The sequence below is a fragment of the Lissotriton vulgaris genome, chromosome 2_1 (assembly GCF_964263255.1).
Source record: "Lissotriton vulgaris chromosome 2_1, aLisVul1.2, whole genome shotgun sequence".
Classification (NCBI taxonomy): Eukaryota; Metazoa; Chordata; class Amphibia; order Caudata; family Salamandridae; genus Lissotriton; species Lissotriton vulgaris.
In genome coordinates, this window is record NC_141687.1 from 550,109,201 (window position 1) to 550,122,559 (window position 13,359).

General features: G+C 40.0%; 1 protein-coding gene across 1 annotated transcript in view; it reads left to right on the top strand.

Annotated features, from left to right (window-relative positions):
• Window positions 1-13,359, top strand: part of UNC80 (unc-80 subunit of NALCN channel complex) — a 2,521,865-nt gene that overhangs the window by 366,283 nt on the left and 2,142,223 nt on the right. The window contains exon 7 of the mRNA XM_086955549.1: window positions 5,776-5,915. Coding sequence (XP_086811675.1) covers window positions 5,776-5,915 — 140 coding nt within the window. The remainder of the gene's footprint in view (window positions 1-5,775; window positions 5,916-13,359) is intronic.

A 13,359-nucleotide genomic window follows, 5' to 3' on the forward strand; every position in this document is an offset into this window, starting at 1 on the left:
GACTTTACATTATAATCAATTTGGTACTAGTTTAAAAAATACATATAAAAATTAATAATGTCTCAAACAATTTTTGATTTATTAAATATAAATTTATTTCTCAGATTCTTTTTCAAAATTTAAAAGAACTTCTAATATTTGATTGTCAGAAATGTTTTCATTTTCAATCAGGAAATCTACTGATTGTACACATTGAAGTAGTTCATAGTCCCGTGATTCATCCATGAATTCAGAGTCATTGGGTTCAATAACTTCATCATTGTTGCTTTCCTGATCAATTTCGATGGAATTTTTTTGCTCTCCTTCCATTTTTGTGCTGTAATTTGAATTTTAAAAAAATATATCAGTAGAGATAGGGCACTGTTGGGTTTAAGTTCAGACAGGTACTTTGGTTTTTTTAACAGTGATTTTATCTTTGGGCAGTGTATGGTATCAGAGTGGAAGTAAAAATATAAAAAAGTGTATGTGGTAAAGCCTAAGTAAATTCATAATTATACAAGACAAGCCTAACTCCATCCATAACTATAACAGAGAAGTCTATCTTATTCTATAACTATTACAGAGGGATAGTATACAACTATCAGAAAATGTTTTCCAAATTAACTTAAAGTGCACAACATACTTCAGTTTTTAAAATAACATCTTACCTTTCAAAAAGAAGTTTAAGTTGTCAGTTGAAATGCACTTGAAATGTACTTCAGGAAGTAGTAGTCAAAATGGCTGTGTTTCTCTCTCTTTCTTTATATATATTCAGGTACATAACCAATCAAATGTCATGAAATAATAGAAGATAATGAAAGTAGCATTTTAATTGGTTGTCAATTCTAACACTTCATAAGTGTTTTTGTTAGGTAATTTACCTCAGGATATTTAGTCAGGCCTACAGCATAATTTTCCCAATGGAATTCCATCAAATTTGGGTAAATGGTAGGGACCGCTATGTAGTAGGGCCTATTCTATATTTGATGAAAGTGTCTCTAGTAGTTTTTCTGTAAATTACTTCCCCACCTTTTTTTAGCGAGCGCTCACCGGTCCTCCATTTTGTGTATCGGTAGAATTGAGACACAAGATGGAGGACAAACAATGTTCGGAATGGGTAGAAGGGGGCACGGTAGACACTTTGTGACCCTCTAGGGTTTCTGAGGGGGGCTTAGGACTCTCATATAGGCAAAAAAAAAAAAAATTGCGTGGGAAGCGCCCGGTACGCGCACCGGTAAGCGAACCGGGGAGCGTACTTTGGTGAAAAAAATAAAAAAAAGTTAGAAAAAGATAAACGTTTTGAATGATCAGAGGTAGGGTAGCAATGAAAAGAGCTATTGGGTTCTGTGGCTAATTAAGGTACTTACAAGTAGGTTCCAATGCACACTTTTAAATTCAGGAGGAATATTCTATTCCCCTCATCGGAGAAGTGCACACCATCTCCTCTGTAGATGTCTTGCATGTTGTAACGCAAGTTATTGTTGTATATTAAACCCATTGTAAATTCTCTCATGTAAGCAGAAACAGATTTATTCACATGTTTCCGTGCTTTCTCAAATTGTGGAAAAAATTGGTTGGACCACTTCCATTTCTGTCATTGGCATATATTGGAATATACCAAGGCAGTTTGGGGAAAAAGTGTCATCAATTGATGAAAGGTGTCCTTTAAAAGCATTTCCAGACCAACCCCAGTCATAGTCCCAAAATCAATTCCACCACAGTGCACTATTAAGAGGTTAGGGTTTGGCAGATGCATAAAAAAATTATATTACAAACATATAAAATATATTTTTCATTTAAAAGAATAATACATTTAACAGTTTTTGATATTTGCTATAAAAAAACATTGAAATTCACTGAAAAAAACATAGGCTATAGACCATATATAGATAGGAATTAGCATTTACAAAACCTTGAAAATTCACTGAAAAAACCATAGGTTATAGACCATATATAGTTAGGGATTAGAATTTACAAAACCTTATTTTACTCACACAAAACCATTGAAATTCGCATATATAGTTAGTTGCACTAACTATATATCGCGCACCCGCAATCCACTGCTGATGATGTCACATATGACATCATTCATAACATGGTCAGTGACATCACTGATGACATCTCAAATGACATCACTGATGACATCTCAAATGACATCACTGATGACATCTCATTTGACATTACTCATCACATCACTGATGATATCATTTATGTGATAATACAATGGACCTCTTCAGACTCTAATATAACCTTAGATACAAACAGTGTAAACAGACACTCACAGACTGTCACTCATCCATGGAGTTACTCACACACCTAGTCAGTCATGCAAAAACTCAATCACACCTCCATTTCCTCAACTATACAGTTATACACACCTTACTTATTCAAACATATACTAACACATATTTACTCTCTTATACAATCCCTGACACAAGTTTACAATGATCCATAGAGCCACTCACACATTCACTGGCTCTTATGCACAGTTATTTATATATGTCAACTCTCACATGTACTGTGTTTTACATATGTACTTACTTTGACATGTAGCGCTGAGATATCCATTCACTCACCAATACACTCATGCACACAGTCAACCGCCCATACAGCTGATTCCACATGCACTTTTGAACCTATACATCTAGTGAATCAACTGCTCACACATCTATGCACAGAGTTACACACCTCCCAGCCACCCACACACACACACTCACTCTCCCATACAAATACTTGGCCAAACAATCAATATTCCATATAGTTACTCATATAGCTACTGATCAACACATGCAGCAGTATACATAACAACAGATATAATGATGCACAAATTAAGACCGTTTAGTCACTAACCCATGCACTCAGTGAGACACATTTAAGCACTCTCTCATACAGTCAGTCAGGCACCTACTAAATCCTTCATCCAGACACTTATACATCCACTCATTCTTCAATATGTAAGACATATTTTAACTTTACAGAAACATACAGTCACTGGGTGATGTCATCAGTGATGTCATCAGTGATGTCACTGACCATGTCATGAATGATGTAATATGTGACATCATCAGCAGTGGATTGCGGGTGCGCTATATATATTTAGTGCAACTAACTATATATGCGAATTTCAATGGTTTTGTGTGAGTAAAATAAGGTTTTGTAAATGCTAATCCCTAACTATATATGGTCTATAACCTATGGTTTTTTCAGTGAATATATATATATATATATATATATATATATATATATATATATATATATATATATATATATATATATATATATATATATATATATATATATATATATATATATATATATATATTCACTAAAATAACAACAGGTTTCAGGGATGTTATAGTTAGTTGGACATTTCCCTCATATAAAACCAGAGAAATGCAGCCGTTATAGTTAGTTCAGCTAACTATAACTTGCGCCTTGAGATTCAACTTGTAACAAAGGAGTCACCAAGGCACTAATAGGCAACATCCGATTATTGGACATATGTAAGCACCTTCTTGATCTCACATTGACACATTCGCCAAACATCACATTGCGGATATATTGCATGCCAAGCAGCTTAGCTGAAACAAATTGTATTAAAAACCTTATTTCACACATGTTCAATTCTTGCTCACTAGGCACCACTTTAACTGGGAGGCACCTTCCTTTTTGTCTGTTACAAGCATGTGATCTACATATATATACATGTGCTGCAAACTGAAAACGTTGCTTATCTGTCACCATTGGTATGCAACCTGTTGTACTGTAGATTCAAAGGTGCCCATCCCACCTCCTCAGATTTAAGCTCATATATCATATGTGATTAACAAAATATTCTCCATTAGATGGGCTTACAGTTCATAAACTTCTTACTGCATCATACATCCACTCTCACACTCACCGATTGGGGCAAGATAAAAAAAATCTGTGGTGAGTTCTGGTGGATTTTTGGTTTCAGGAGAAGAGAGATGTTACAAGTCACCTGAAAAACAAACCTCTTCTTTCAAAGCAAAATAACTTGTAATGCTTTGAGCTGAGCACCAGAAGGCAGGAGTATGCAAAGCATGTTCATGTACAGCACTGCAGGCTTCATACCAATTATTACTGCGAAGGTTTTCCGAACCCGAATTTCCACATTTTGTCCTCTGTATCCTGATTAAATGTGAAGTTATACTTTTGCACAGATTGAGAGATAAAGTGATACCACATCTCACAGATGCTATGTGTAGCTTGTTCAGATCTTTCGATATGTTTAATGCTTTCTTTGCCTTCTGGATCAAATTCTTGCAGCTCCGCATCTAAATCTGTTAGCTAATACTACTTACTGGTTCAAATTGCATCTCTAGTTATGTTTCCTCTGTAGTTCAACATACTAGTGGTTTTCAGATCCTCAGTGTCTTTGAGTGGACCGTTTTTGAAATGAAAGCAAAACATTTGGGGACATATTTACTAATTTTCACACAATGCACGGCAGCAAGCAAAGTTGCTATGCTGTGTTGAGGGGAAGGAAGACAGAAATGCACCAGATCTACTAAGATGCAGCCCATTTCCGCTTTCTACTAGTGTTGCCTAGTGCCAAAGCAGGCCCTCTTGCACCATGGTGCAAGGGTGCCTGCTTTACAGGAAGAATTTATTTTATGAAGTAAGGGACCCCTTCCTGCACAAAAGCAATCCTTAGCCATAATATCATCTTCCTGTGTGTGCTGCATATTGCAACACATATGAAAAGAGGAAATAACAAGGAGAAATAAAGATATTTCTCCTTGTTATGCCTGGTTCAGCTAGGTGTAGTGTTTTCATTCAATCCCAGCTTTACTAGTTTTAGAAAATCTTGGTATTCCACAAAATCTATAGGTGGATGCAAAGGAATGCCCACGCTACACCCATGGAATGCCTCCCTGATGCAAAGTAATACAAGACAGCACTATGCTTTGCCTTGTGTTACTTTGTAATTACTAAACGATGCAAAGTGGCTTAGTAAATCTCTAAAATGATTTTGTTTCGAGACTGCACCACAAAAGTCACACAACCCTGTTGCAAAATCCTAGTAAATCTTCCCTTTGGTGTTGGTGCCACCTTGTTGGTCAAAGGCCACAGTTTGCTCCTCATAATCATGACTTGAAGTCTAGTGTGACTGAATTTCAGGCTTGACTAACAGTGGAGCCCATGATGGTTATCCCCCGATGCTATGCTTGAGACTTGGAATCTCCACAATAAGGTGAAAAATTGAACCCCGGCATGCTGTCTCCATTATAAAAGACTAGAAAACTTGGGGCATTTTGCAATTCATCAGGCTGCATCTTAAACTCTTTTCAGGAAGAATGTATAAACCTTGCTTTTGGGTTCAGTTGACATATGATTCAGTTGGGTGGTCTTTTTCTTGGGATTCAGAATCCTAGCGCTGGGATACTTCATATGAAGTAGGTATGCGCTCAACAAACCTCATTATTATTACTATTATTGTTATTAATATAAAGTTTGGCATGGCAACATGGTGCACCTATCATCTCTATGTGATTTCTGAAGATAGATTTACAAAACAGGTATGTTTGTTTGTAAATTACTTAACTTATGGTTGGCATGGCAATCCAGGAATGAACAGACTCTGCATCTGAAAAATTGGTCTTTGTTACTGTTCAATGAGATACCTTTGTTACGAATGTAGGCTGTACCTTTTTAAATCCAATTTGTATATATGTTCCTGCTTGATTACAAATGTCCAATACATTTACATTAATCAAATTGTTCTTTCTTGTGTTTTTTACATGATTACATTATTCAATTTTTCGATCACAGGGACTTCATATCATGTTAGAAACATCACAGCCAGATTCCTCTTCCGCAAAGCCTACAGTTTCTAGCAGTCAGCGAGCAAACTCTTTTGATGGCAGTGGATCTTCCCAGACGTCCCAGTTCAGACGCACCTCTCATGCCAGGTAAAGATTACCTTCTTACCTATTAACAAGAAAGGTAGAAATCATTTAGAATAATTCATGCTCGTGCTTTGTCTGCTGCTGCCCTGTATGTCTTTTTTCAAGTTTTTCTAATACAATAACAACACACATAGCTCACTCAAGGCTATCAGGGAGAATTATGAGCAGTTAAGGGATTTGGGGCACAGACTTTTGGGCCTCTATTGAAAGCATTAGGGTCTAATTTAGAGGAAGTTGGTAATGGAAAATAGGTGCTAATGAGATTTCCACAGAAATTGCCAACAATCCTATCCACACTCTTCTGCAATTTTCTGTCTTTTGATGAAGATGGTCTTCCTGATGACAGACTATGCAAGACGCACCATTGGGGACACCATGTTCCTGGTGCAGACACTACAGAAAATTATGATGCACCAGTTGCCCAATTTGAAGTTGGAAGTCCACCTTCACTAATGGCAGCATCTCCTCTGTGCAGAACAACTATGCACCCCATGACTGTCTTACACTAAACTAAACGCAAGTGTCCCTGATGTGCTTAGAGAACACTCCCAGCCAATCGGGGACACTTGTCATGTAGATGATCAAAATGTACCCCCAATTTGAGTATACACTTCTATTATCCACGAGTAGTGGCAGCAGTTCCACCGTGGCACCTGGTCCACAGTTGGCTTTACTTTGACACTTTACACCCCCAAGAAGGCTCTGCCAAAGTGCTCGAAGCAACCTTGTGGTTTCAGGGAAACAGATGTTGTGAGAAAGTTCAAAATGGGTGGGCCTTCCTCCACCCGTTTGCTTCATGCTAAGACCTAAGCTCACATTTAAGCTTAATAACGGTTAGATATTACATAGGCATGGAAGACAAACTGAAATGTCATATCACATACCGTTTTGCATCATATGTAACTTCATTAAAGCCGCAGGATCCTGTAACATTCAGTCAGTAATCGTTGAGGTGCTCCGGATGTTAGCCTCACCTAGAGCTTTACTACCCTTTGTCCCAGGATTTGTGGAGGAACAACTTTTCACCCGAAACCACTACAAAGACTGGTACTCTGAGTATGCCTACAAATATAAGTCACCAGCTCAAGATCTTATGTAACAGATTTTCTAATTGTATCTGCAGTTAGGAACAAACTGGCATTTGCCCCATACAACTCAGTTCTTCCTGATAGGGGTAATAAGCTGATAAATGCTACTGTTAATAAGAATTGTAGCATTGCAGCATCAGTGTTTAAAGTGACTAGCACAAGAGCTCTACTGGGAAGATGCAATAGATGGATGTGGAATCCCTACAAAGCTCCACAGACAATCACCCTAGAGAAAGGAAACTTGACGTTATGGAGTATAGCAAGAAGGAATGCTGCATTCCAATCAAATCATAGGTATCTCAGTGGATGTGGAAGCTCGGTCTATCTCCGAATTCTGTCCTGGAATGTCTCTTACAGGATCTTCCAGATTCATCCTAACATCTTTAAAGTCACACTCCAAGCTAAAAATATGAAACTTTTCACTAGCCAAGTTTTGTTTGTTCTCATACCAAAAATAAAATATAGTGCATGAAAAATGAGGAAGAAATTTTGAAAGTTGTTGGATTTGAGGTGAATAAGGACATTTGTATGTCCCAGTACCACCACAGAGACCGCAGACACCACTCAAGGCAGAGGTTGCGTCTCCTAAAGGACCAATGGCAACCCAGTCACAAGGTAAGTGGAAATAATCTTACCAGAGGAGTACATCTAGAGGTCAACAACAGCAGCATCAGCTGTTCTATTCTGCTAAAACTCCATCCCATATTAGTCAATTACTGCCTCACTTCCTCTTCCCTGTGCCTCACTTCCACTTCACTGTGCATCACTCATCTATGACAAAGGGATCTTGAACATGACTCAGCAAGGATACGATCCGATGCATATCAACACCGTCATCCATTCCTCTGAAATCTGCACCAAAACAGTAACTGTGTTTGTTAAGGAGGAAAGCTTCAAGGTTCTTACAAAAACAAGAAATAGAGCCTGTTTCTTCCTTTCAAAGAGGTAAAGTCTGGTCAAATGGGACATCAAGAAGGAAACGTTTTGAATCCTAGCATGTCATCACATTGTTCCGCATCTTCACAAAGGTGACTGAGGGCCTTAGGGAAACTTACACTTTTGTTGTAAGTTTACTATTTTTTGCCATTTAGAAACTGCAAATTTAGGGGCATATTTACAAGGGAAGTGGCGGAGTGAAGTGTTATCCTTCCTGGCTTAACACCACATTCCTCCACTTCAGAAACGCAGTGCTGCACCATATTTACAAGAATATGGTGCAGTCCTGCGTTTACCCCTGCACTGGCGCTAAACTTAGTAGCATAGCGCGAACGCAGGCACCCTTGCACCATAGTGCAAGGGTGTCGGCGTTGAAGGGAAGATTGTTTATGTGCAGGAAGGCCTCCCTTTTTAAAATGCTGTTTTGTAACTTCTACGTGTGCTGCTTAATGCAGCAAACATAGAAGTTGCAAAACGGCATTTTTTCAAATTGATTGTTTACGTGCAGGAATGGGGACCTTCCTGTACATAGCACAAAGCAGCACACATGAAATCAGCAAAAATAAGGAGAAAATAAACATTTCTCCTCGTTGCGGCCGGGTAAGACAAGGTTTTTCCTGGTCTTAATATTGGCGCTGCCCTATATGTACACTGCCCTTGTAAATATGGGGCAGCTTCAAAATCAATGGGTGCTGCGGTGGAATGCCCACAGCCCACAGCAACACCCATTGCCCTCCCCTTTCACACTAAGCATAACATGAAAGGGGGCATTATTTACAAGGCTGCCTTGTAAATAAGGCGAAGCCCCTATCGCCACAGGAACTTTCACGTGGTGATATGGGCTTGTAAATAGGCCCCTTAGTTGCACTTGTAGTATATTTTTGACCGCAGAGAACTCTGTTTATGAAAAGGTTGGACAGTCTCGGCAGTCGTAATGATACTACACGTATAAGACTACCCTCGTAGTTTGTGAATAGCAAAAAAAAAATTGTAAACAGGCACCAAAAGTGTACGTTTACCTTTGTGAATAAGGCCCTGAGTATATACCGCTGATCTGAAAGATGTTTTCTCCCACAAGCCAGTATCAAAAAACACAGAAAATCCCCAAGTAGGAAAAGTACATTATTAATACACTCTTTCTCCTGTAGTACTGAAGTCAGCACACAAACCATAGCCTTATTCTAGATAGCAACCCCAGTAATCTATTCTGGATATCCCTCACTTCTCGACATGGCCACACGCCCAAGGCCATGCCCCTCTTCAGACTGACTGCAAGGACGCTAAGCAGCTCAGTCTTGTATCCATATCTTCTCCCCGTATCCTCAGGTCACTGGCTTTTATCCTGAAGCAGTCTCTGATCGGGAGCCTACCGCCTTTATCCTGACCATCATCTAACTACCGTTAAGCTCGTCCTCCCAGTTCCAGAATACTGATCGTCACAATTGCCCAACTATATATATATATATATATATATATATATATATATATATATGAACATTTGAAATTACTAAAATGCTAGTGGAGCAGGACGTTCAAAGGAGTAGGTGGAGGAGCATCCTGTTGAATAGTGGCATCCGACGAAGGCTTCACGGCTGAAATGCATCATGCCCAAATTTGTCCAAATAAAGGCTTACCTGGATTTCCCCTGAAGAGGCCTCATGCTTTTCTTTACTGGAGGAGTCTGTGGATATGTTTTGCGTCTGCCAGAGGCGCTGATGGGGCCCCGTTCTTCAAGTAGGCTGGAGTACACTGGCATCAGCTGTTTGCAGCATTCTGTTTGCTCCGAGGGATCGGATTACTCCAGCCCGCCTCCAGTGCTCGCCAAGCCAGTGGCTGCTGCCATGCGCAGCGCGTGACTTCACGTGGAGTTATTCTCATTGTACAGTGACTCACAGCCCGGTGGACACCTTCATGCGGGGCTCGAATGTAATAGGGGACCCAGGAGAGCCTTTTGGACTGAAAACCATCCCAGGCGCTTCCAATCGGCCACTCTGCACCTTGACTGAAACATCATGCCTGCTTCCCCAACCGTAATACGTACGCGAACAAGATGCCTTATGGGTACTGTAGTTTACATCGTTCTGCAGGCAGCACACAGTCATGTGATCAAGGGCAAGGCACACTCCAACCAATGGGAGTGGAGCAGGACGTTCAAAGGAGTAGGTGGAGCAGCATCCTGTTGAATAGTGGCATCCGACGAAGGTTTCACAGCCGAAATGCATCATGCCCAAATTTGTCCAAATAAAGGTTTACCTGGATTTATCCTGAAGAGGTTTCATACTTTTCTTTACTGGAGGAGTCTGTGGATATATATATATATATATATATATATATATATATATATATATATATATATATATATATATATATGTATATATATATATATATATATATGTATATATATATATATATATATATATATATATATATATATATATATATATATATATATATATATATATACATATATATATATTTATATATATATATATGAACATTTGAAATTACAAAATGCATATTGACTCTCGCGTCAAGGACTAAATGTACCATCATGCACTCTAATGCAGAGGTCTTCAAACATTTGTAGGTTGAGCCCCCCCAGCTGAATTTTTTAAGATGTTGCCCCCCCCCCCTGCGACCTGACAGAAATTTCTGGAATCTGGTACACTACATAATCGACTGCCACGTGCATATCACGGGCCATATTCGGCAAATAATGTTTAACACAATAAGAGTGCTTAGTAAACTGCAGGTTTGTGAATGGGTGTGGTGAAATGACAGAGGCTTATTACACAGCTCAAAACACAATTTTCCAAGAGAAAATGCACGCACATTCTTTCTACTAGGATGCTCTGTTTTACACATGACCTAGATTAATAATAACACCACCAACATAACTGTGTGGACCCGTTTTGATCTAAAATTGCATGAAACAAAAACATTTCTCTGCAAATAGTAATAGACTCTCTCACATCAATCACGTTAAAAAGAAATTAAACAAAACAGTATTTACAAGAATCTGTTTAGGAATTATTCCATGCCATCAGGGCAAAAACAGAGCTGTCTCTATTAAGGGAACGAATGAAAGTCTGGATTGCAGTGCATGTAAATATGTCCTTTTGTAATTTAGGACGAAAACCTTGATGGGGCACGACATGCCCATACTTGTGTACAGGGGCGCAACTAGACCCGAACTTCGGGGGCAGGGGGGGGCTAAAACTCCCATCCAGGGCTGGCCCTAGCACTGGTCGCACATAGTGCAACAGTCTGCTTTGGTGCCTCTCCCCCATATCCTCCTTCTCCATGAATTTCCAGACTACCACTCACCAAAAATGCACCCATCTCTCTGTAGCACCTTTCTGGCAAACATTTAATTTTGTTTATAGCGCTGCTCATAGTTTACCCACACTCTTTGATCTGCATGGTACACGTTCTTTGTAGCAGGCACATCAAACCTCTGCACTGTGCGGGTGTCAGACGTACCCATGTGAGTGCACGTTGAGCGATGTGACAGTGTCGGAGTAGGGTAAGAGGAGTGACTGCAGGGTGAGTGAGGTGACCATATGAATTTGGGTTCGGATGTAAGTGCGGAGTGGGACAAATGAATGTATGGTTAGTGATGGTCTTATTTGAAGGAATATGCACATTGAGCAGTAAGGGGGAGATGTGAGTGAAGTGTTTCATTGGTGCAGAGTGAGTAGTGTGCTTGTGTGATTGCATGGTGAGGTACAGGGTGAACAGCACAAGTGCATTGTGAGTGTAGAGTGATCACTGAGTTCAGAGTGAGCGTGTGAATGATGTGAGTGCAGGGTGATCAGAGTCAGTGCATGGTGATCATTGTGTGTGCATTGTGATCATTGTGAGTGCATGGTGAGCGGGTGAATGGTGTGAGTGCCTGGCGATCACAGTGAGTGCAGGGTGAATGGTGTGAGTGCGTGGTGATCACTGTGAGTGCATTGTGATCGCTGTGAGTGCAGGGTGAATGTGTGAATGCATGGTGATCAGTGTGAGTGCATTGTGATCGCTGTGAGTGCAGGGTGAGAGGGTGAATGGTGTGAGGGCATGGTGATCAGTGTGAGTGCACTGGCATCACTGTGAGTGCAGGGTGAACATGAAAGTGAAAAGTGAGAATGAGGAGTGAGTTGTCTTAAGGCAGGGTGCATTCCCAGACACTTGAAGTAACTCAGCAGGTTATTGACGGTAGCGTAGGGTTTCAGATATGTTGAACTATTGCTATTATGGCATTAACTAGGGATCAAGGTGGAAGAAATAAATGTGCTGATCTTTCAACAAACTTCCAGTTTTATTGTTAGGGTTGCCAGCTCATTATTTTGATGGCCCAGTTGGTACAAAAATAGTCACCTAAAGCTGTATTGTCAGCACTTGTCTGTGCATACTTTGAACAGCAAATATAAATAGTAGCACTTTTAATTGTGTTTTAGGGCTCCCTGAATGGTCCATGACTGATAATAAAGTATAAAATGGAACAAAGACAGAAAAGTCACATTACAAATGTATACATACTTATTTATTTTGAAGCATATTTGGTGTCAAGACAAGCAATTTGCAGGCTGTTTAAAAAACACATGGATGGCTGGCATTTTTCTTTTGGTAACTTGAAGCCCCGTGTGTGTTGCGGTGCCTGCCTGTGCACATTTAAAAGAAACTTTGCCTGCCTGTGCACATTTAAAAGAAACTTTGTCTCCTTTCTGCAAAGAGCTTCCTCACAGTATGGGGTTAAACTGGTAGATCTGAAATGCTTCAGCTGCTTTGGGAGGCAGGGTGTCTCCTTTGCTAAAACTGAAAGCAAGTAACGACTGTCCTTTCAGCTGCAGTGGGAAGCAAGGAGTCTCCTCTGCTATGAAATCGAACACAAAGGAGCAGGACTGTATGTTAGTTTGCTTTTGTTTTTAGCAGAGGAGACCCTGCCTCCCACTGCAGCTGAAGCATCCCAGATCTACCGATTAACCCCCTCCTGGGAAGGCTTTTAGCTCTCTACATCACATAAGCACAAGTCCATTTCTTATCTATTTCCCCTCCCTCCCCCTCCCCCTCCAGCCTTCAGTTACTACAGCTCAACAATAAACAGACTCCATTTGAAGGGGTGAAGACTTGCACGCTCGGGACAGTAATAGACTGAAAGAAAGATCTCCGTGTGGAGTGTGCGCCATTGTTTTACACACATATATTTATATTCAGTGGCCTTATCCCAGACAGTAAGAATTCCTTCTATTATCGCTCCATCCTTATTCTAACTGTTCACTCAAAACCCCTCTTGTCTCTTATCTCCTCCGATTTGTACTGGCTTTTGAGTGTGCATTAGAATTAAGCCTCCTTGCTTTTCAACTACACCAGTTTGAGGTCCTTCCCTGGTGTTGGAGCTCCAACGGCTGGCATGGTTGACGCCATTGGCTCCTTTACTC